The 23,086-nt window shown below is 42.5% G+C and overlaps 1 protein-coding gene across 4 annotated transcripts; it reads right to left on the reverse strand.

Moving 5' to 3' along the window:
* Window position 1: 1 nt before the first annotated feature.
* LOC112562986 (transmembrane protein 211-like) lies at window positions 2-21,588 on the reverse strand. Of its 4 annotated transcripts, none has more exons than XM_025236648.1 (4): window positions 19,275-21,588; window positions 14,131-14,334; window positions 13,263-13,450; window positions 2-2,212 (listed from the first exon to the last, which is right to left on the reverse strand). In XM_025236648.1, the coding sequence occupies exons 2-4, from the start codon at window positions 14,304-14,306 to the stop codon at window positions 1,998-2,000; spliced, it is 579 nt and encodes a 192-aa protein (XP_025092433.1). In that variant the 5' UTR covers window positions 14,307-14,334; window positions 19,275-21,588; the 3' UTR covers window positions 2-1,997. The 4 variants fall into 4 exon arrangements, with proteins under 4 accessions (XP_025092433.1, XP_025092432.1, XP_025092435.1 ...); XM_025236647.1 differs by having other exon boundaries at window positions 19,271-21,587; XM_025236650.1 differs by lacking the exon at window positions 19,275-21,588 and adding an exon at window positions 15,057-17,808.
* Between the last annotated feature and the right edge of the window lie 1,498 nt (window positions 21,589-23,086).

Genomic DNA, 23,086 nt, shown 5'->3' on the forward strand with positions numbered 1-23,086 from the left:
GTTTTAAAAATATTAATTTTATTTCGTTGAAACATGAATTTAACACATCATGAGTTTTACATATAAATTATGAAATTTGTAAACGATTACGATGAAAAGGTCGTTAAATTAAGAGTCCACAAAATGTCTCGTGCCCACTGTGCGCGGACCTTTTTCACAGCATACGGGGGACAAAAAGGGATGCTACTCGTATCAACTCGTATCGTGTCCCCCGATGCAGCTTTCCTCCCTTGAAGCCCTATCCAGTTTTGGGAGCCGTCTGGACCGCCGCGTGAAGCTTTGTACTTCTTACAGCTGATCTTTGACTGAAAAAAGGTTAAGATAGTCCCAAGACAATGCAGTCGTAGGTGAGTGAGATGTTAGAAGCTTCTGTGTCGCCCATTGATCGTCAGTCTTATGACAGCCACCCCTGGGCCAAAAACTTGCAGCCGCATACAGTGAACTACCCAGACCAAAAATAATCCGATGGCAATTCATGAATTTTGTCTATTATCCCCATTGTCTGATGGTATTACTTTCTATATTTTCTTCGGTCATATTTTGCTCTTGAAGCTTTAAACCTACATGCGTCTTATTGTCCAGAACACATTCCTGAGTGGCTGGTCATCGATTTGTCTCCATAGCAATTTGAGAGTCGAAACTAATAACCTCGTGCCTGGATCTCTACCTTGGCCAGCGCTCCCTCTTACTTTGTTGGCTTGAAAAAAATGGTGATTGATAAACACTTAATCGTCACCTCTGTGACTTACATTGAGTACTTATGGCTTTCCTCTTTCAAAAGGCGGTTCCTAATTTGGTGCATTACTTCCCTTGCACTATAAAGCAGTCTGGTCGAATTACTGCCCCTTCAGAGACGCTCAGCAGTGAGTGATAAATCACTCGCTTGTCGCCATTGCAGTGAGAACCAAGAGGTCCTGGGATCACATCTTGTCTCGAAACACCTTTTTGCAGAACTGACAGTCAGTTTTATTCCATGTACTTTGGCTTCCACCACGCCCTCCCGCCCAAAAACATTAATTATTTCTGTACCTCATAGACATTGTATCTAGTTGTAAACATTTGCCACCCACCCGTTGTTATCTTCCAACTTAGTTCACACCGAGATACATCATTATTAACCTTTATGTGATTCGAAATATATGAAGTTCATGCCACTTTTCTTTTATACCAACTTAAATTTTGGATGCAAAGTGTTAACTCACTCGACCCGCACTCACACTGTGTAATTCTTATGTCTTAATGGTTAATGTCGAGGGACCAAAGGTCGCTTAACGACTACAGTTGGATCCAAGCTCAGGGTTTGAAATTACGCTGATGTCCTGTAGCCTGTGAGCGGTTGCTGGATGGGAAACATTAGAGACGAGAAGAACGATTCCTGCCGCGCAGCAAGGGATGCCCCTGTGACCTCTGTGACGCAGCTCAGAGAAATATGTTCTCTCTTTTTTTGTTGGTTTCTCACTAGAAGTCCCGCATCCACCCCTCCTCCCATTGACACACACACACAATTTTTCTCATACACTTTCTAATTTCTATAATGCGCGCGCGCACACATATTCTAGGTTTACCTATTCCACTTCGCCTTAGTACAATCTATGCTTTTCAAACAAATCTGCATCGAAACTGCATGATAGGGTAAATTATAATGCTTGTTAAAGATGTACTTTTCTACTGTACATATTTCCAGAAAGATTTCATGGTGGTACAAAAAGGAATACAAGAAAAATGATGCATCATGATCAACAGTTCTGTCGTCTGCTTCGGCAGTATCCTGGAAATCACAAAACAACATCGATCACCACACAGTATGTCACCGAGCCACACACGTTTGTTTGACCCATTGATGACCAGAATGAATCACGTGACCAGAATGAAAACTACAGACACATCGAAGCATATCTTTGCATTTACACGACTGAGCAACGGAATTGTAAATAATATTTTGTGTATGAGCCGGAGGATATAACCACGACACACCGATCTAACTCAGAAAAAATCCATCAAGAAAAGATGTCCGACGCCTTCATGTCGGTGAACTGGGAGAGGAAGGGGCAGAAGATAGACAGCGCCGTTCCCATGATGCCTAGCATGTAGCTCCAGCCAATCAAACAGTGTCCAGAGTTGTAGGCTGCGGCGCTGTCGCCACAGTAATGGCGGAAAAATTTGGAGCTGAGGCCTAGAGGGAAGATGAGAAGCCCGGCGATCATGATGAGAACTGAAAATAAACAGATTCAATTTCTTTTACAATCCCGCTGGAATAATAATAATAACAATAACAACAACAACAACAACAACAACAACAACAGATTTCTAAGAGCCAAACCTTATTTTGGTTAAGCAAAGCTTTATGGTAAGTGTGCATGGCACTGGATGCCCAGTAACCCTGTTAACTTCCGATCCTGCTGTTATGTTACGTAACCTCTGCAGACTCCATAAAAGATGAGAAATAATAATTTTAAGAAACGTTTTAAAAGCAAATATAATCAATGAGAATGAATTAAACCTCTTAGATTAACGCCATTTTCTTCCTCGCTGAAACATTTAGAAACCTAGAGCTTTACTTTCGAAGTCTTACAATTGTATAGAAAATTAAGCGATAATAAGGTATAATTAAAGCTATGCCACTGCATGCTCAGTACTCTCTCTCTCATCACAACAACAAACAAGGAGACGAAATGTAACGTGTAACTGAAAGACTATGGAATAATCTATCCTTTAGCCAGGGTGGCTCAGTTAGTGCCGGTCACCAATACAGCGAGGGTTGGCTGTCCTGGGTTCAGCTTTCGTCTCGGGAACGCTGATCTTTCTCTGCATATGGTTTCTGTTTACAGGGCTGGCTGCCTTGCCGTGATATAGCTTTAGGTTGCTGGCTCGGTGTAAAACAACTATTCATCCTTCCCCCATTTTAGTCCCGCTCCTACAAGCTTGACTAATGACCTAAGCTGATGCCAAAGAACAGGTAATCTCTCATCCAACGAGGAACAAGGCCAAGTGCTAAAGAACAGGTAATCTGTCAGCCAAGCCAGTTATGGCAGCGCACGTCTCTGTCACTCTCGATTTGCCGTCTGGGGTTAAAAAGTCTTTGCCTAGATAATTAACCCAAAGAAATTTAATCTCATGGCGATGTCATGTAAACACAGAACTTTCAAAACCGTGTTTTGACATTTCTTGGCACCTCATTCCTCTCACTCTCATTCCTGCTCTTTCTCTTTTGCCCTTCTGTCTGTGTTCCTCTTCCCTGTCTGGTCCTGATGACATGGCCGACAATCTTTTCGCTCCCGCCTGAGGACACTTCACGAACCTTATTACCCTGACCCTCGAAGTAGATCGACTTGGTCCCTGGTCAGACCACGGAGGTACATCTCTGGACTGCTGGCTATCTGCCGAGACCTTTCGGAAAATTGTAGGCTGTCAGGTCTCGGCGAACCTTTCAACAGTTTAATATCCGGAACCGCGATAAAGTTCTTAAAGTCAACAATAGACTTTCAAAAACATTTCTTTTTACTTGTTACTTTTTATTTATTTTTTAAAATTCTTTTTTAGTCTTGGTAGCATAAAAGCGTGCAGGAATAGAAAAAAATTATTTTAAAGAATATCTATTTTTTAAAAACAATCTAGCATAACAGTTTTACATGTACTACATATCAAAGATACGAGTCATACTTCTTAAAACATTTATCAGACATGGAATTTGCTATCAGCCAAAAAGAAGACAGAGACTTCCGGTTGCTGTCTGCGGTATGGCAGAGTTAGGGAGCGATAACATGCAACTTTCCTTGCCGGCAAATGACACATATTTATTGAATTACTAAGCAGCAGGGATACAAGCCCTCCTGACATTCGACAACGATTTGATTTCTTGACTTCCGACCCCCAGACTTAATGAATTGCACTGCTGTATAATTTTACCATTGTTTTATCCAAAAATCACATCCCTATTCCCATCGCAGCAAACTGTAAAGCACGAGTTTTCTCGCGAGACTAAGACATCAGTGACGTCTACAGCGAGATTGATGTGCAAGCTCCCACCAAGGCCTCATTCAAACTTGTAATTCTGCCTCCCTCATCCTCACAAACAAGCTTTAGATTGCATTATCCCTTGTCCCTCAGCCATCTACTTTCCATGTCAGAAAAAAACCTTCCTCTAGTACAACCTCAGGAGAGACTTTTTCTTTGGATTGGTAACAATAGTTCCTGGTCTTGGACAGTTTAAATGTTTGATGAATTAAAGGATAAAATGTCATACATAAAATTAAGATAAAGGGAGTGTCAGAGAACATTGCACTGTCACTATAGTTTGTTGTAACAATCCCATCTGTTGTTTTTTTTTCAGTATCAGAGAACTTATCGTAGGGTTACAGTAGGTTAAAATGTTAACAAAAAACAAAAACAACAACAAAAGCTGGGCACGTGAAACTATTTCTGTTTTTCAGTGCCTCAAAAGAACGAAGGAAAAAAAATGGGCAGACTGCTACTCTCCCATGTGTTCAAACATTATATTCGTTCCAGCTGTCAGCATTTCACGATGAAATTACGTCCCCTGGGAGGCAAATTGGTCAATTTCAAGAAATAAATATAAAGAACATTGCATATTTGCGCCGAGAAGACCATTTCTGTTAACGACAAACGCCGGACACCATTTCTGTCACCCGAATAAAGGAGCCAGCAAACGATCGACCGAACTCACAAAAATTCAGTAATTGAACGAGCGAGCAGGAAAACAAACGAATGAACGAACGAACTAGTTTATCGATATTTCCCCACAACGTACTTCGGTTGCATTTTTTTTTTTTTGCAGGGAAGGAATCGTAAAACTTGTCTTCCCATTTCACACACAAACACACTTGTATACAAAAACAATGCCCCGGCAGCTTGCCTCCCTCCCTTCCTCCTCCCATCCCGTCTCTCAACCTACAAATAAATACCACTCTTTCTCTCTTGTCTCATTTCCAGGACGGACCAAATGCCAGACCCATACTGGGTGGTAGGTGGGCGGGTAATCCTCATCAATTACCACTCGGAGGGCGGGGAGGGTCAAGTCTGTCGATAGGCGACAAACGACTAACAGGCACGTGCAGTCCAGACAAAGCCCACAGAAGTTGCTGATGTCCACCACATTCCACTTTGTCTATACTGTGTATAATTATTATATTACAGAGGTCTACAGTCTATGCTTCTTGTTTTACATCTATCTTTCAGGAGAAGAAACTTAAACACTCGATTATTCCAAAACAAAGGCATTAAAATCTCAAAAGAGAAAAATTATAAAATTTTCAAAAGGTTGGTTTCATGTCTGAATCGACAGGGAGTAAAATTGTTTGACCTAGTCGTTAATAAAGATTTGTCATTTGTTTTTCCTTCTTTCAGTGAGTGTGTGTGAGAGAGAAAGAGAAGCCTGGTAGATATCTAGATAGTCTGTCTTTGTCAATTTAAGAACAGTAACTGTGTACATTATCCTAATAAGTAAATCACAGGGGTACATGAGTGCTTGATGTCCCTTACACACGCACAGCAACAACAATCAGGGAGTAAATAGGTCTGTGGGCACTTTAATGTGCAGAAAAGGAGACGGAAATTAAACCTCAGAGCTGACGGCACCAGCAACATCTTAATTTTCTTCTTTCGTTGATAGGGTTCCGAGTGAAACTGACATTCGTTTATTTGCTTTTTCCTCTCTTCTTTCACTCCACCTTATTCGCACTCTTCTTCAAACTCTCTCCTCCTTTCTTTTTTTTTTTTTTTTTTGTTTTGAAGCAAAGCAAAGAAGAAAATGAAAGAAATTCTTTGCTTATGACGGGCACAGGTCCAAACCAAAATAGCAGGTATCAGTTGCAGAAATCTTTCTAGCTGCTTCGAATGTAAGTGCAGTCAGGCATGCATGCGCGCTCGAAAACACACAAACGAACAGAGAGAGAGAGAGAGAAAGAAAATGAGGAATAAAAATTCAGTAGAGAGAGATGGGAGAAAGGAGATAAGAAGACAGAGTGAAAGATGTTTAGACTGCAGGAATCACCACAAGAGATACAAGGTATGATGAGATGCCGATAACATCGCCCTGTTATTGCGTATCGGTGCAGGGCATCAGCTACTGTTTAGATACATCTCTGGGTGGATCTGGCTCCGGTGCAGTCCATCAGCTGCTGCTTTTTACACCCGACACATGCTGGCCATCCCTGTATCTGTGTGTACACTATTCCATGTATAAAACATCCCACACTTGTTTAAGGAAACCTTCCCTTCTGTCCATAATCCTAGGTATTATTTTTATTGTCCCTAAATGATAAAATAAGTATGTCTTCCATCACCAAGATTTAGGGTTAGTAAATATGTATATATTCTTAATATAACATGGGTATTTTATAGATAATCGGTAATATATATAGACATAACTGTTATACAGACAATGCAAATAGAATATAATGACATCTTTCTATCCTCCATAGTTGCAAAAATTTTCTCTTGGAATCGATCCGTGGGAACCGTTGACACAGATTTCACACTTGAAAAAAAGTTTTGTGAGCAGGCTGAGGAAAGTTTCTGAGAGCTTTGCTAACGAGATTATGTATTTGGCCAACGAAGGAGCTTTGGCCGAGAGCCTGTGTATATCTACTTTATCAGTAATCGAATATTCCTGGTGACACGTGTCAAGTTGGGGTCCAAAGCATGAAGATTGCTAGGCCAGGAAATGTTTCATTCAACTTTATTCACAAAACCCGGTAGATTCACAAAGGATTAATAAAAAAATTGATATATTTTGAAATTAAAAGTTGAAGTTAAATACAGGTACAAAAGACCATAAATGGGAAGATAGATTGTGAATAAACTCGACTAATGGTAACAAATGACTTTTTAAAATTTTAATTGGTGTGTGTATTATTTTATTATTTGGATGCTAGTAATGATACTTTTGAGATAATATTTTCTATTTTCGGAATAAAGATATACAAATAAATAATAAAGTTTGTCTCCTAAATTACGAGCAGTACATTTTTGATATATTCGCTCCATCCCGGGTGTACACTGACTAACACTATAGTTTAACTGACATTTTATGATTAAGTTTTAAACTTTATCATAATGGTAGCTTCTTTCGGGGGGAAAAACAATCACTATTCTTCTATCGCTAAGTAGGTTTTGAAACTACCTTCAGTTGTAAAGTTCTGACCAATGCCATTGATATATACTTTGTCTTAGAGTCCTTCCTTTACTACATTAAAAAATTATCATAAAAGATACAGATGTTAACTGCTCCGTCCAGTAAATTTCTTAGCCCTATATTGTCTTATTTTTTTAAAATAATTTACAGGCCTGTCAATATTTATACATCTCAAACAAAACCCCCGAAACACGATATTTTATAATGTATAAATATTGTCTCGGAGTGCAAAAGAAAGTAGGAATAGATCATATGTTGGGTGACTGATACAGGCACTGGAGCTGTTTGCTTGAGTGAAAGAAGGATGATGAGATCAGAATGGATAAGTGTATAGATGGCTGTGGCTGTCTCAAGTGGCAGTGGTGTTGACAGCTGGAGGAGGACTTAGGGTTGTGTGAGGAGTCGCGAGAGCAGCGCCTCCAACATCAGGTAAAAACTATTTTAAATAAACCTCATGTCATCAGACACTACTTGGAGACTGGGGAAGAGGAGAAGGGGAGCATATTCAATGAGATATCAGCTTTCTGCGAAATGTCAAAATTGTCAGACAGCCAATACGAGTTTTTTTTTTTTAACTTCAGAAATCCATTCTTGTAGCGTTCTGAAGTGAGAACTGGGTTTGACAAACAACACTCTTATTCTGAAATATTAATCAAGTTGACATTTGTGTCAGCACGAGCATTTGCACCAAGTCTTTTGTTCTTTTACCTTTAAATGTTAAGTATTTGGTATTCAAGAGCCTTCTGTTACACTTGACCTTCTCACTCTCTCTCTCGTGTGTGTGTGTGTGTTTATGTATGTATTTTATTTGTACTGAATGTTTGTGCATTTCTGTGTGGGTCTCTCTTGTTGTGGTTGTTCGCGTCTCTGTGTTTATATCTATGTCTTTATATATATATATATATGAAACAGATACTAATTAATAATACTAATGCAATAGTCCTGAGGAGCATGCTCTTAGTGCCTACGAACATGAGCAACATACGAGGAATAGAACAAACAAATAACATGACCAACGGAAGAATAAACAACAGTACTGATGACGAATAAAAGACAAAAACAAAAAAGGTAAAGAGGATCCAAGTGACAAAGGAGGGCTTGTTTGTTAACATTAAGTCTCTGACATCGTTGATACAAGAATTTTATGGTGCTAGAAGCAGATATAGAGTACAGCAGCTTATCATCAGCATCTGATTGATGAGAAACCTTGTGAGACTGGATGCAGGATGAAAGTGAGTTCAGATACAGAATAAACATCAACTGGGCCGAGTACTGAACCTTGAGGGACACAGCAAGGAGCAGGCGAGATGTTTGATCATCAACAAACAGTCTGCGTCCTATCAGTGAGATAGGAGCTGAACCCCGCTAGAAATCCCTTAGAGGGTGTGTAGTCTATGAAGGAGCAGAGAGTGGTCCATGGTGTCAAATGCAGCAGACAGGTCCAGTAGACACATCGCCACTGTCGAGGACAGATAATATGTGGGTGGTCACTTTAATTAAAGTAGTTGTACTACTGTGAAAAGGTCTGTATGCTGACTGAACATGGAGGATGAGCTGATGGTCTTGTAAGTAACCCCAGAGCTGTTAAAACTATTTTCTCTATTATCTTTGAGAGAAAAGGCAAGATGGAAACTGGACGATAATAGTTCAACACATTGACATCAAGCGTGGATTTCTTAAGGAGATAAACAGATAATGACAACATCATAATACAAAAGTACAACACATCATTAAACTATCAGGAAAGCATTGAGAATAGGTGTGAGAGACCTGAAACACTCGCACCGCCATTCACGCGCCATTGACCATCACACGGCGGAAGTGCGTCATGACCCTTTTCCTCGCGCAGCACGTGCACCGAGAGACTTTCCCTCCGACACCACGCAGCGAAATGGAGTCATCAGACCTCGGAGGAAGAGAGGGAAATAGCAGAATGGTCATTACCGACAGAGAACATTTGCAGGCGGGATGGTAACAGAGAATCGCATTTTACTTGCAAAGCTGACGTAAGGCACCAATCATGAGATACCGCCGGCTTCTTCTGGGGCTCCTGGCGGATCCTGGCATCGATCACAGCCCTCCGTAGCGCGGGACATCAAGAGTGAGGTCAAAGGTCGACGAAGAGGACTGTGCACTTGCTTTTGGATCGCAGAGTGCAGTGGCTGTTTCATTTCAAAGCCAATCAACGGACTACAGTTTCTTTGACTTGAATGGGATTCTGAATGATAAAAGTAAATGTCGCTGTCATCGAGTTTTAAATTCACTGACAGTTTTCTTGACACAAAAAAATATTAGTCATGAAAGTGTAGTGTAGGAGGCGTTGTCCTCTTATAATTAAAGGATTGGCGGGGTTCAAGATTTGTTCTAAGGATTGGCAATGCTCAGTGTAAGATACTGTTTCCCCGAAATTTGGGGAATATTTTTGTTATCGAGATGCACTTCCAGAAACATCCTTACACAGGTGAAGAAAACAGAGGTCAGAGAGTACACGGAAATGTTTACTTTGTGAAGTCCTCAGCCAATGGGAGATCTGGGAAAATATGTTAATTAGCTGAAGAGGAGTAATTCCATTATATTTGTTGCTAGTTTTCAAGCTTCATTCTCAACATTTGACCCCACACACGAGTAGACAAACACAATATATAGATATACAGACAAGTAAGCACATACAAATACTTGAAAGTAAGCACACATGCATGCACAAATCACACACACACACACATACTTTGCTTCATTGAACTTAAGCTCAGCAGATGACAGGCTCCGGGAACTGGTAGCAAAAGGATGAAATCATATATCACCGGCTAATAGCCCAAGCAATGATCACCACACCCTCCAACCCAAATGGCCGGCAGTCACAGGAAATCGCCTGCACGATGATTCTTTCCATTATTCTAGAATAATTTCCCCCTTCTAGTATGGACAGTCATTTGCTATGATACCTTACCATCTGTCCGTTATCTTGTAACCGTCATCCTGTCATGAGCCCTCTGGGAATTGGACTAAATGATCTCTATCCTGATACAAACTGAGAAGCTATTTTTTAGATTAGTGTATAAACAATGTGGTTGGAGATAGATTGAACCAGCTTCGTGTTTTTATTTTTATTTTTACAGAGACCGGTTACTCGTTTAGAAGCCAATCATTTTTCATACATCAGAGACACGAGGACAGAATGCAGATGTTATCAGCAAGATTCAAATTGCCTGGCAGTTTGGTTACCGACAGGCTTTGGGGGGTTGATCACATTGATGTTAGGGCTACGTGCATGATTTATTATTTTATTTTAAAGTTTGATGATTTTAAAATACCTGGGATCCTGATATACATGGCTGAGCTCTTTAGCACTTAACAAAGAAGCTGCTTCTTATATCTTTGAATTTTTCTACTCGCGAGGTCATTATTCCTGATACTGTAATGTGAATTATTTTGATTATTTATGTAAATGAAGGTGAAATGAGCGTGGAATGAGTGTTTACAGAGGACTAAGCATACATAATTAAGGCCTAATATTAATCTATTATATTGAGAGATTGCAGAAAGTTTCCTGGGGCCGAGGCTATGAAGCGAGGGTAAGTGGTTGCCCTGGGATAGTGTTGGGGGATCAAGGAAATGTCCTGTTTCCGCAGTCATAAAGTGGTGTTCAGACCCTGCAGATGTCTGACCCTTGAACCCGTAGTTATAAGGCGGTGGCAAAAGTGTCCTAGGGCAAAGAAATGTGAAGTAGAGCCCGCGGGGTCTAGAAATCCCTTTACAACTTTTGGAAACGAGACTCTTCCCCTTGAGCTCCTCATTTTGCTCTGGGGAAACGACTTACTTTCGCTTCATAGCTATGGTCTCAGAAAAAAGAATATGATAACAGTCAAAAGAAATAGCAGGTGGTCCAGTCGTTGGGATGGTATGGTGAGATACAACAATAGTCTTGTAAGTGTGCCAGCCGGATCTGTTCTGCGTCCCTCCAGAAGATCAACAAACTCAAAAAAAAAAAAAAAAAAAAGGTCGTGGTTCAGTAGAATTGTAATGAAGAACACCTTGCAATCTCAGAGAATGGCCAATCGAAGGGCAAGAGAGAGGGAAGATAAACGAAGATGATTGAAAGGAATGGAAGGAGGAGAAGGAGAAATAAAAATGATTGTGAAGGAGAAAGAAGAAGTGAATGAAGCGGAGAAGAGGAATTGGGAAAAGGGTGACAACTAGGGTCGAACAACCCCCAACCCCAAATAATTAAAAATCTTTGAAAAGAACATTTATCAGGAGGCAGGACTAGGAAAGACAAGGAAGAAGGTGTAAAAGGAGGAATATTCAGAAGAGAGACGACATTGGGACATGAAGATGAGGGAAAAAAAATCATTGTAATGAAGAAGAGAAAACACAAAAAAACAGTTTTGTAACTTCATTACAAGAGAACACGGTTACGCGCGTGTGCTGATGGGAACGCGACAGCACGCGATGACAAAAATAATGGAGTGTCATCAGTGACAGGTCGTCACGGACTGGAAGCCTGGGTAGGGGGAGAGGGCAAAGTTCATTGAGGACAGAGGTGTAGCGAGGAGGCATTGGGGTGGATAAGAGGACGGGAGGAGAGAAGGAGGGGGATACAGGTGGGAGGGAAACAAAACAGAGGGATAAAGAGGATATGGGGCAATCGAGGACATGAAGATCATCGAACTCATTGTGTAGAAAGGATGGAGGACATAACCAAACGTCAACGGAATGCGCGCGCAGACTATTCCTTTCTCTACTCACGCACGCCTCTCGTGACCAATCAGCGGCCGAGCGAGGAGCGGGTATGCAAATGAGATCGTCCAATAATTGGACAGTGAGATTAACGGTCCTCTGTGTGACAGACGCAGATATCTTATTTGCCTCCCACCTTGAAAATGTCTCCTGACGGATTCTTCTCTGTGGAGGCTAGGGGAGGGGCAGAGAAAGTGTTTATGAGAGTGAGAAAGAGAGCGAAGAAGCGAGAAAAAGAATGAGAAAGAATAAAACGAGACTGTGAAAGACAGAAAGGGTGAGAAAGAATAAAATGAAGCTCTGTGTGAGTGCGTGACAGACAGACGGCCAAGAGGAAGGCGGGTAGCTGGGGTCGATAGTTGTCTCTTGTGCTGAGCGTGTGGTTCATCTCTTAATATCTTATTATCAAAATTCTCTCTACGTCTGCCGCACTCAGACTCATCTGTTTAACGCACCAACATTCGCCATTCCGCCAGCGTCGTGCCCACTCAGACTTGTCTCCCCCTTTCGGCAAGAGGTCAAGACATTCATGACTTTCACATTACACGCAACAGTCGGCAAAAAGTTGCTGGTCGTGGAAAGTGTCGAAGAAGTCGCATTGTTGCCGACAGGAAGCCAAGGATCTTGCGTTCCATCTGCTCCTTTTTTATGTAAAGAGAACATGCACAAGGAAGGAGATAGAAAGAGACGAAAGGAATGAAGAATGGATGAGTGAAGCAGTTCGATCGCCTTCAGCTCAAATTTTCCATTGGTACCTTTCTCCTTTCTCTAACACTGCTGACATACAGTACTGACCTATCTACTTACCGAGTTGTAATTAGTTTTCCGATGCTTCCTGATTTAAAGAACAAAAAAAAAAAAAAAAAAAAAAATCCCAATGTCTTAAGCGATCACAGGCGATTCATTAGTCTCTTGTAAAAATGTGAGATACATACGATTTTTTTTTAAAGAAACCCAAAAGTGGATTGATCTGAACTATAACCTCTGACAGCAGCCAATGTGGAACGTTTGAGCACATATTCATGAGGTGCTGCTCTATCTGTGTGACAGGAAATGAGGTCTTCAATTCTTTCCACAAGCCATGTGAACATAGCTGAGCTGCTCAATCAGAGTGAAAGGAATTTTTCCATTCGCGAATCACACTGATTTGAAAATAATTTGTCACTCGAATTATTCTTTAGTTGCCCACGATGCATCACGATTTACGAGGCGACCCCAATAATGCATTTTGTGGTCAAAGGTTGGAATGACCCTCACCGAAATAGTTTTGCACTTGGACTATAAAGTTGTCTCCCTTAAATACATCACGTGGCATACACAATGTCTTTTTTAGTTAGAAGTTGGAATTACCCACAATTCCTTGTTTGCTCACCTGAGACGGTCTGCACGTAGCCTCCAGCCCTTGTCACTCTCCTCCGGCAGTGTCCCGGCATGCACGCGCTGCACAGGGACAGCAGCGCCCCCAAACAGGCCAGAACGCAGCCCGCGCCATACAACACGCACGCCGCCTGCCAGGCACCGGAAGGGATGCTGCCCAACCGGAAGTTGCCGCCGTACGCGCTTGACATGCACAGAAAGAATTCATCGATGAATTTGCAGAGTGATCAATGCCCATTGGAGTTTTCTTTAAATTCTGTCAATGTTTTTAAACTTCGCAGAACTAAACTTGGTTACGACAGAAAGAAAGACCACGTGGTTTGGATGAGGTCATCGACTGAAAATAGACTAAAAAGCGTTGGTGCGCATGCGTGAAAGAAAGATGCATACATGCTGAGTCATCAATCCGTTTTGGTTGTCGTGGGTTCGTTTCTGTCTGACTGCATGTTAACCTGTTTGTTGTAAATCGATGAGGAGAGATCATCTTCCTGCAATCTGTACTGGCTTAGACATGATTGAGGAAGATAGCGGCCATTTGCTTGGACCTGTACCGTGGTGTCCGATGGTTGAAAACACTATTTCTCCTTCCCTTCCCACCAACCCCTCTTCCTCACTCGCTTATGCCAACAAACACGTACAAAGACTCATGCAACTGCACATACTTGTATTTATCTTTCTGTCAGTGTGGGTAACTGTGTGTTTTAGTATGAAAACGAGGATGAGCTTCTTACCCAAGCTGTACTGTGCTAATTGTCACTGTTCATATTCATATGACATTATAATATTTATCCATGTACATATTTAAGGCTGACACCTACGCCAACAAGACATACACCCACGACCAGCTGAAAGGGTTTGCGCACCTGCACGTTTCTCGGTCGTCATGGTGACTGGAACCGGAATAACAATAGGCCACGAGTCCGAAAGCGTGGAGCAGGTCGCTGTGGACCAGCCAGAAGGGCTGCAGGAAGGTGAAAGTGCACGTGCCAGCCACCAGCACCGACAGCAGCGACCACAGCAGCAGCACGGGTGAAGGCATCACATCTTACACTCCGACCTCCTCGCCCCTTCAACATAAAAAGAAATGCTGAATTTTGTCAGAACATTTATCTCGCAACCAATCTGTGTTCGCCAAAGAGCTGAAAGACCGATGGAGGACAGGCAGGGAGCGAAAACCAAATAAATTCAAACCAAGCGAGACTTAGCCAACCCACGCAGAACCAAACTAATAAAAACCAAACTACATCAAACCAAACTAACTCAACCAAAACCAAAACCAAACCAAATATACCAAACTGAACAGAACTATTCCAACCAAATCAATACCAAACCACAGCAAAACAAAACCAACAAAACTAAACAAAATTCAACGGAAAAACCCAAACAGCTTTAAAAATTAAAGAAAACAAAATAAAAGAAAAATTAGAAACAAAAGAGGTTTAGCAAATTGTCAGGTACTGTACAGTTGGACATGATGAAATAACTGAAGCAGACATCGTTGAGACCAGAGAAAGGAGGACAATGCAGACAGACGCACAAGCGTAGCAACCAGATGAATAAATCATGAGTGGTAATGCTCAACAGTCTGCACATGTGTGAAGTACAGAGAGAGAGATGGAGGGAGAGAGAGAAGACAAACAGAGACAAACAGACATTTGAAAAGTGTTCGACAAACTATTTGTGCACAGTGTAAACAAAGACATGGTTATGCATAGAATAAAGCGACTGAATGAAACTAAACTGAAATTTATTTTAATAACAGAAGCAGATACGTGTGTCACTCACTTACTCAGGGGAGAGCACTACTTTTGTACAAGGGACGACCATCCACGTTGCAAGCGTCAGACGTCGCAGCAGAGAAGAGAATGCGGCATTACCTAAAACTGTAGTAAGATTGATGGCTGACGCAGGAACGATAACCTTTTCCGGGCATGAAAAAATAATGAATTGGTTCCCTTGAAACGATTGTCTCCCCGCGCGACGTCAATAGCGAACCTTGTCAGGGCCGAGAGGTGGCGCAAGGCAACACGAGACAGCAAAGTGCTGCAGTGCAAACGTTCGCCAGCGAGCGAGACCTACTGATGTGAAACTAACTGAAAAATTCCTGGCTGGCTCTGCTGGAACCCACTGTCCGCCATGTTGGAAGTCTTTTAACGGTATTACGAGTGGTAAGATGGCTCTAGCATGTTCTGTTACTGCGCGTGGAGGGACCTTGTCACAGTTTAAGATCAGTGAACGATACAACAGTTCGTGAGAGTTCGACACAATGTCAGCTAGTGAACAGTGTTCAGAAACAATAGTGAGCAGTGTTCATACGTCAGCCAGTGACACAAACGTTTGTCAAAGAAAGAAAAGTTCGCCATGAGCTTCTCATCTCGACACTGCATTTGTAAGCGGAAGGTGCGAGCTGGCCATGTTACCACGAACTTGTATTACTGGACTGCTGACAGACGATTTTTTTCCAGTTAACTACTAAAACGAGGCATGATACTACATAGCTTCCGGTTTAGTCACATTCTTTGTTCAGGCTCGCCGAGACTAACAGCAGATAACTTCGCAAGAGGCTAAGCGTTGGTCTCGGCAGACAGCAGTCCACCTATACACGTCCGTGATGTTAGTAACTGGTGGTGGAATGAAGGAATAAAAGTTCCAGTTTTCTGGGTTTTTCTTTTTTGTTTTATTCCTTCATTGAGGCGTTGGAATGCGCGCAGATAGAACTCCATATTAAACTACATAGATACCCTTAATAAAACGCAGTCGGAGAGCTGATAACATCTAATGTTGAAGGGTTTCTATCCTCCCCTCCCATACTTCAATGTGCATTTCAGCACAATAAATGGCTTGCATATCGCAAACGGACGGGAGGACACAAAACCCTCACTTGCTAACACTTCAATGAGACTCGGAGCGTCCTCTGATCGAATCCCTTCTCGGGCCACTTCCTGTTTGTGACACTTACTCAGGACACTTGTCTTTTTTCAGGTACTCGAGTTTCCACCCTCCTCTCCGTAGTTGAAACAAAGTCAAATAAATGAAAGGAAGCTATTTATTAAGTTCTTGATTTATACTATGCGATTAACTTCTTAAAATCATCTAAAAAGTGCTCTGGTTTTGAACCCGTTCTCCCACATTACCCCCACACTCTCTCTTCCTCCCCGTTTCTAAACGGTTTCCTCCAACCTACCATTGTCCCCCAGACCTTTACCCACCAGAAACTCAAAACCACTTTTCAGCGCACGCTCTCTGATTCATTTTCCGGAGATGCAGTGCAATCTATCGCCAAAAGGGGCCATCCTCTGCGCATGCGCGGCTAACAATGAGCTGGATGGGCAGGTGGGGTTGGGGGAAGGGGTGGAGGCAGGGTTGGGGTGGGGTGGGGTGGGAAGTGCTCTTTCCTGTTGTGGTTAATCATGTTAAGCCGACTGTACGGGCATCGCGATGAAGCTGCTAACGCTGTTAAGCATGGCGAGTGATCGAAAAGGTTTATATCTAGATTGATAGCGGTCCGGCCACCGGGCCATCATGGCCGATACCACACTCTTCTCTCTTTTTTTTCACCGCCAGCAACATGTGCATCGTATTTACAATCGACAGTTTCTCCCTTCTCGCTTTTTTTCTTTCTTTTATTTTTTTTTATTTATTTTTTTTTTTGCAGCGAAAGTGATTTTTGTTTTGTTGTTGACAGTGAAGAATGCAGTCTCGCATCCAGACTGAAAGTTGCGGTAAGTGCAAGTCGCTTACCTATCCTTTACCTGCAACAGCAGAAGAATTACCACCTGTCTGGCGGTTCAAGCATATGTCAGCGTTAATACGAATCGAAATGATGGCAGAGGTCAAAGGATACGAAGCAGTTCGTGGAAAGTGCGATGAGGGGCCATTACTGCTTTCTTCTAACATCGGGATAAACGGATAGAACTGATGTTATGACGATAGGGCAACTGTATCGTTTGATATACAGGTCAGTAAGGATGAGCTTGGAAAACTCACAAGAAAAGAAGGATGAATGTTTACTTTCGCAAGTTTACTACAAGAAATAGAAAAGAATAAAATGAAAAATGATTTTTGTTGCTCTGTCGGATACTTTGACAGACCAAGATGGACTCGACAGATAATTTATCCTTCATGTCCTCTTACGGTCACATGTCAAAGGACTGAACCTACCTGTCTACTACCTTTGCCAGACTAAGGGGTACACACACCCTACGTACGTAACCCTCCATCCAACCAAATTGCTTTGCCACAGGAGGATGTCAGGAATGACTTTTATTGTTTTTCCAAACAGACAAAGATTACATAAATTATTTTTAGTTGCTATTTTTACAGGATGAAATCAGTTTTTGTTCATGACTGCCACTTCTCTCGCCATCTTTCACAGCTAGAAGCGGGTTCAACAACTGCTTTTAGGAAATCTGCCAGCGAGTGTACTCGAGATCCCCCTTTCGACAATTTATGTTTCGACTTCTTAAAAAAAAAAAACTTTCAAAGTTTCATAAACTTTTGTTTGTTCTCGTGAAATGACACAAGAAGTGAGTTTCCAGATTTCATGTTCATCTTTAAAAATAACTTTCTAGCAAAAACCTTGGCTAAATATTAATATTTCAGCTGACCTACTCAGGTTTCGAACCAAGAATAATGAAAAAGCCGACAGTGGCAGTGACTAGTGTCTTGAGGGTGTGTAGACCTCTGAATGAAGTGTTGAGACCCGGATTTTGCATGTCTCCTAATAATGAAAGTTTTTGTGTTCCTCCAATCGATTTCACGTGGCATCGTACTGACAGGTCAATAGAAGCTCACCTCTCCATCCTTTTCTCATACAGATTAAATTTATTTTCTTTTTTCTTTCGTCTTTGCTATTATCATGCTTTCACCACTTCTCTACCCTTCCCCATCCTTAATTCCCACCTTCCATCTGCTGCAAACCTGCTCCCGCTCCCTCTCTCTCTCTCCTCACCTCCATCCCGATGCCACCCGCCTCGTTCATCGCTGTTGTTGAAATTAAATTAAATCACTTGCTGCCTGGGTCATTACTTCTCGTTTGCTGCTCTTTCTTTTTCTTGTGGATTGTGCTGCAGCTGTGGCTGTAGCTGTTGCTGATGTTGCTATGGGAATACTGTGTTGTACTTTCGCCCAACACACACCACAGCCCGCCGTCGTCATCATCACCGCCACCAACAGCAGCATCATCACCATCACCGCCACCAACAGCAGCATCATCACCACCGCCACCAACAGCAGCACCGTCAGAGGCGATACATTACAGGTGTGGAGCTTTGCCCACCTGTCTGATGATCATCACATGCTATTTGCTACACGCATGGCCGCAACAGATGAAAGATAGCCACAGCCCCATTAGTCACGCTGTTCGTTCAGAAATATCCGTTCGCATAAACTCATAAAGAATTGTAGAAACCTCATTTGCAGACAGACGAGATGAAACGTGGATGTTTTAAGAAAAAAATGGGGTTTCCATACTTCTTTTCAATTAATCCTGGAAAATAGGCTAATTGGGAAGAGGATACCATTATACAGGCATTTGTTTATTATTTATTACTTGGTGTTTACAGGGGTAGAAAAGGCTACATTTTGTGTGGAACATTGTGTGTGTGTGATCACATCGCGAAAGAATGTGTGTAAAAAGCGAACGAGCCAGTGAACGAGAAAACGGGTGAGGGAAAGAGTGAAAAAGAGAAAAAGAAAAGAATAAAAAAGGATTTAGAGCAGAGACACAAAAAAGCAGTGACAAAACAGAAAGAGAGAAAGACGTAAAAGAGAAAGAATAAAAACCCACTATTGTATAATACATTCTTCTAATGTGTTTAATAATAACATTTGTTAAAACTTTCCAAATCTTCATTATCTATTATTATTATTAGTAGAATAAGTTATCAATGTATAGCAACACTTATATATGGATATAAATTTAAAAAAAATGTTATTAAGAGTAATGAAAGGGGAAATAAGCGACGAGGAGAATTAAGAAAAGAAATAGGTTATCTGAGTTACCTGCCTCTGGATGTGAAGTCAGCCTCCGTGGCCCCCGATCATTCCGCTTTATTATCTCCGTGCACCGCTGCTGACGACCAGACTACACGCTGCTCAATAATTTCACGTGAATTTCACAATCACGGGGGGGGGAGAGAACTCAGGAGAGCAGTCGATTGGTGCCCAAGGCAACAGGTGAAAGGTCACAGGCATATCCAATGTTTGACCTGCTGCAGGACATGTTCATCACTAGGGTTGGAAGCCTCAAATCATTCTAAGTAACTCCCACACACTCCCCTTTCTTTTTTTGGACACTGTGATGATCTCGTGGAGAATCTTTAAGAAAAAATGAATAAGAAGAGAAAATCTTCACAAATTTATCTGCGAAATATTTACATGAAATTAATTCCAAGTTGCCGTATTGTCGAGTGGAGCTTGTTTGTTATTTTTTCCTCTATTTTCTTTTCCTTGCTGTTCACACTGCTGAAAAAAAATTCCAGCTTTAAACATCGAGAACACTGTACACCATATCGATAACAGTCCTTTCAGGTAAACCTCATCGTCACAGTTGACTGAAATTTCGTTGTGTGGACACTGAGAACGCACCAACGGGACTCGTCCGCAGAATGACTGAAGTTCTTCGTGTAAGAGTGTCACTGGTCTCTTCACGAACCTCTCAATGATGCCAGAGAAAAACACAGGTCATAGATTAACAGTCCTGTGAAGTATTCACACAAACAGTATACACCACAACGACAAGGGCCGTAAGTCAGCGACGCACGTAGACTTCCGGCGCAACGTGAAGCAGGACGTGGTCTCGGCAGTTGCTCGATGGAGTTTTCCCTCGAGTGGTTCGGCGGCGTAAGCAATGCGTCGAACGCTTCCCCCACTCTCTACCTCCAAGACCCTCCTTCCCCCCTTCTCCTCCTTCTTCCCTTCATTTCTACCTCCCCCCATTCTCTCTCCACGCCAAACCTCGCGAGTTCTCGCTGCTGCTTTCAGAGAACGGGGCTGCCCGCGGGCGCAGGAGCCGGGGGCACGCGCTGAAGTCGCGGCGCAAGTCCATTATTGCCCTCAGACGCCATCGCGGATCGGAAAGTCCAGGAGGAGAGAGGAAGAAGACTGGGGGAAAGCAACATGGCTGGAAGAAAAAAAAAAATAATGAGAAAAGGTGAGAAATACCATAAAAGGAAAAAAAAGGGAGACAACTAAAAGACGTGCGTTATTAGGGTAAAAATAGGAAGTGAGAGAAAGAAGCAGAGTGGATGGGTGAGTGGGAGAGAGTGGCACCCTGGGACGCGAGTTAATTATGAAGGAAATATAAATGGGAGGTCTGACCCACTTCTGTTTGACGAATCGCCCCAAAAGACATGTCCAGCGTGTCAGATCTCGCTGTTATTGAGTTATCGGCAGGGGTCCCGTCCTGCTCGTGCACCAACCGTCTGTATGTAACAGTCCATGGATTTACCACTGCCGGCAATATTACAAGCCGCGAGTGTCGGTGCTGGAGAGCGCTGCAAACGCGAAGTCGCCGAGGATGAAAGAATTTGTTGATGTCTCGAGAAATTAAATGTTGCGATGCATGACCAGTAATAACCGCAATCCAATTTTCTCCATTGTGTGTGCGAGTGGTGAGGTGGGTGTAGAGGCAAGATCCTGCTATGTGGTAGCATGTGGTGGTTATTGTGCAGCTAGCGGCGGCAGCGGCGGCGGCGGTAGTGGCGGTGGTGGTGGTGGTGGTTTCGCAATGGCGGTGACGATAGCAGCATTGTAAACATAAGAAACAATGTGTAACAAAAGACGCACGTGCATCGGCGAGCGGCTCTGTTTCACAAGCTAACAACAGGTTTGTAAAACTCTAGAATGAAAGCCAAGCTTTGGCGAGGAGCTGTGATGTTGAGAGAAAGACCGAGAGGAAAGCATCGTCACCGGTGGAGGGGACAGATTGTCGGCGCTGACAACGTCATCACTGATTTCCCCTGTGTTTCGGCCGGAAATTCACACGAGTTATCCTTCCTTGGTCTTCTTCCCACGTAGAGGAGTCATCGTGTCCTTAAAGATGATTGAAAGATGATGGATTACTTTTATTATTTTTTTCTTCCTTTTCTTCTTTCTGACGACGACGACGACGACGACGACGATGATGATGATGATGATGATGATGATGATGATGATTCAAGACCACGATCATCATCAAATCCTCCAGCTAATGCTCTGTCAAAGGGATTGAAGGTATGGGAGTGCCGACCCTGACCCGCACTCTGTAGAGGACATCATCGCAGCGATCGTTCATACCATCGGATTATCGTGATTAAACCTGTGTCGCTGCTCGGACTACTTCCTTGTCGTTCCGTTATTCCTTTGTTTGGCTCCTCATCCGCCCTCCGACATTTCCCAGGTAATTAATCTGCGAGGAGACATCCATTTGCGCACTTGCTCACATTTTTTTCATAGACGACTTACAGGGAGGAACAGCGAGCAGGGAGAGAAAATGAGAGATGGGAAATGGAGAGGAGGAGACAGAAGGAGGGAGAAAGGGAGAACATTAATCATCAATCACGATTAATCGCCGGAAACGACCTCGTTTTCATCCAGAGAATGCCTCCACAGCCTCGGCACCAAGTGGACTCTAGGCATTTCGGGAAATGTTACCGAATAGGTTGATCTTCACAAGTAAACTTGTAGTCCTTTACCTCTCGACAACTTTACTTATGTTTACTCTCAGCCTTTATTCTGCGTTAATGATGATTTTTCCCCTTTTTTTTTCTTCTTATCACATTGGAGCTAGTGGAAATGTTTACGGCTGTACCTAACAGCATTGTGCTAGAATTTGTTGACATTTAATAACAATAAAAAAAAAATCTGATTATTAAAAATCACGATGTCAGTGGCACATAATTTTGCTCATAAATTTCTGGCAGTAAATGTTTCCTACCTTTCAATGTGTGGACAAAGATGCGACCTTTCACGCACCACCGCCCTGGACACCACTCACCCACGGACCGTGTCGTGTTCGTTCATCTCATCGTCAACCGAGCTTGGAGTGAATGAGTGTCACCTCGTCACGGACCAGCGACTCTGGTCTGAAATGTATCGGAACAATCTACCATAAGGTCTCTAATGAAATTATTGTGTTTTATGGATTACAGCATGCCGCGCAGTGATCATGCAGGAAAAGAATTATCGGCGCCATTACTCCGCCAGACAAGAGCATGATGGGAGTTGGGACTTGTCTCAGCCTCGCAACACGCACCCAGTCACCTTAGAGATATTCTACAGTTAATGTGTATTAACAATGCATGCAACAATGAATTATCTTTATATCTATCTTTTATTCTCCCTCTCTTGCGAACAAAACGCACAGAGAGAGAAAAAAAGAGAGAAACGGCGTTAAGGGGTCATAGATGTCAAAGGTCATGGGTTAGCCATGATTCATGTTATTCAGTCCTCCATATCTGCATATATTTGTCAATTATGGAATTATTATACAGTATATAGATCGATAAACAAGTATTCCGATGCTTTGTTCCGGTAATGTCGGGAGGAGAAGGATGCTGCTAACGTCCTGAAAGGTCCTCCGGTAAACGAGGGTTGTACTCAGTGTTACAGCCTGCAACACAGCAGGAGGATCGGCTGGGGGAGGGGAACAAGCAATCTCGGGTGGAGTAACATCATACCCCACTGCTGAAGAAAATACCTGCCAAGAGAAGGGGAAAGAATCCCCCAACAGCCAAAGTCTCACCTGGCTGCACCAGCGCGCAGACACGAGAAAGCAAAGTATGGCAGGACAACGAAGTCAATAAATCGCTTTTTGACCAGGAATGGGATTTTTAATTT

Source organism: Pomacea canaliculata, linkage group LG4 (assembly GCF_003073045.1).
Source record: "Pomacea canaliculata isolate SZHN2017 linkage group LG4, ASM307304v1, whole genome shotgun sequence".
NCBI lineage: Eukaryota > Metazoa > Mollusca > Gastropoda > Architaenioglossa > Ampullariidae > Pomacea > Pomacea canaliculata.

Excerpts from the sequence above, each read along its gene's own strand:
- LOC112562986 (XM_025236648.1), bottom strand. The coding sequence starts at position 14,306 with ATGCCTTCACCCGTGCTGCTGCTGTGGTCGCTGCTGTCGGTGCTGGTG. Across the intron at positions 13,451-14,130 it reads GACGACCGAGAAACGTGCAG|CGCGTACGGCGGCAACTTCC; the intron begins GTGCGCAAACCC and ends GTGCATGTCAAG. Across the intron at positions 2,213-13,262 it reads CTACGTGCAGACCGTCTCAG|TTCTCATCATGATCGCCGGG; the intron begins GTGAGCAAACAA and ends GTTTATTTTCAG.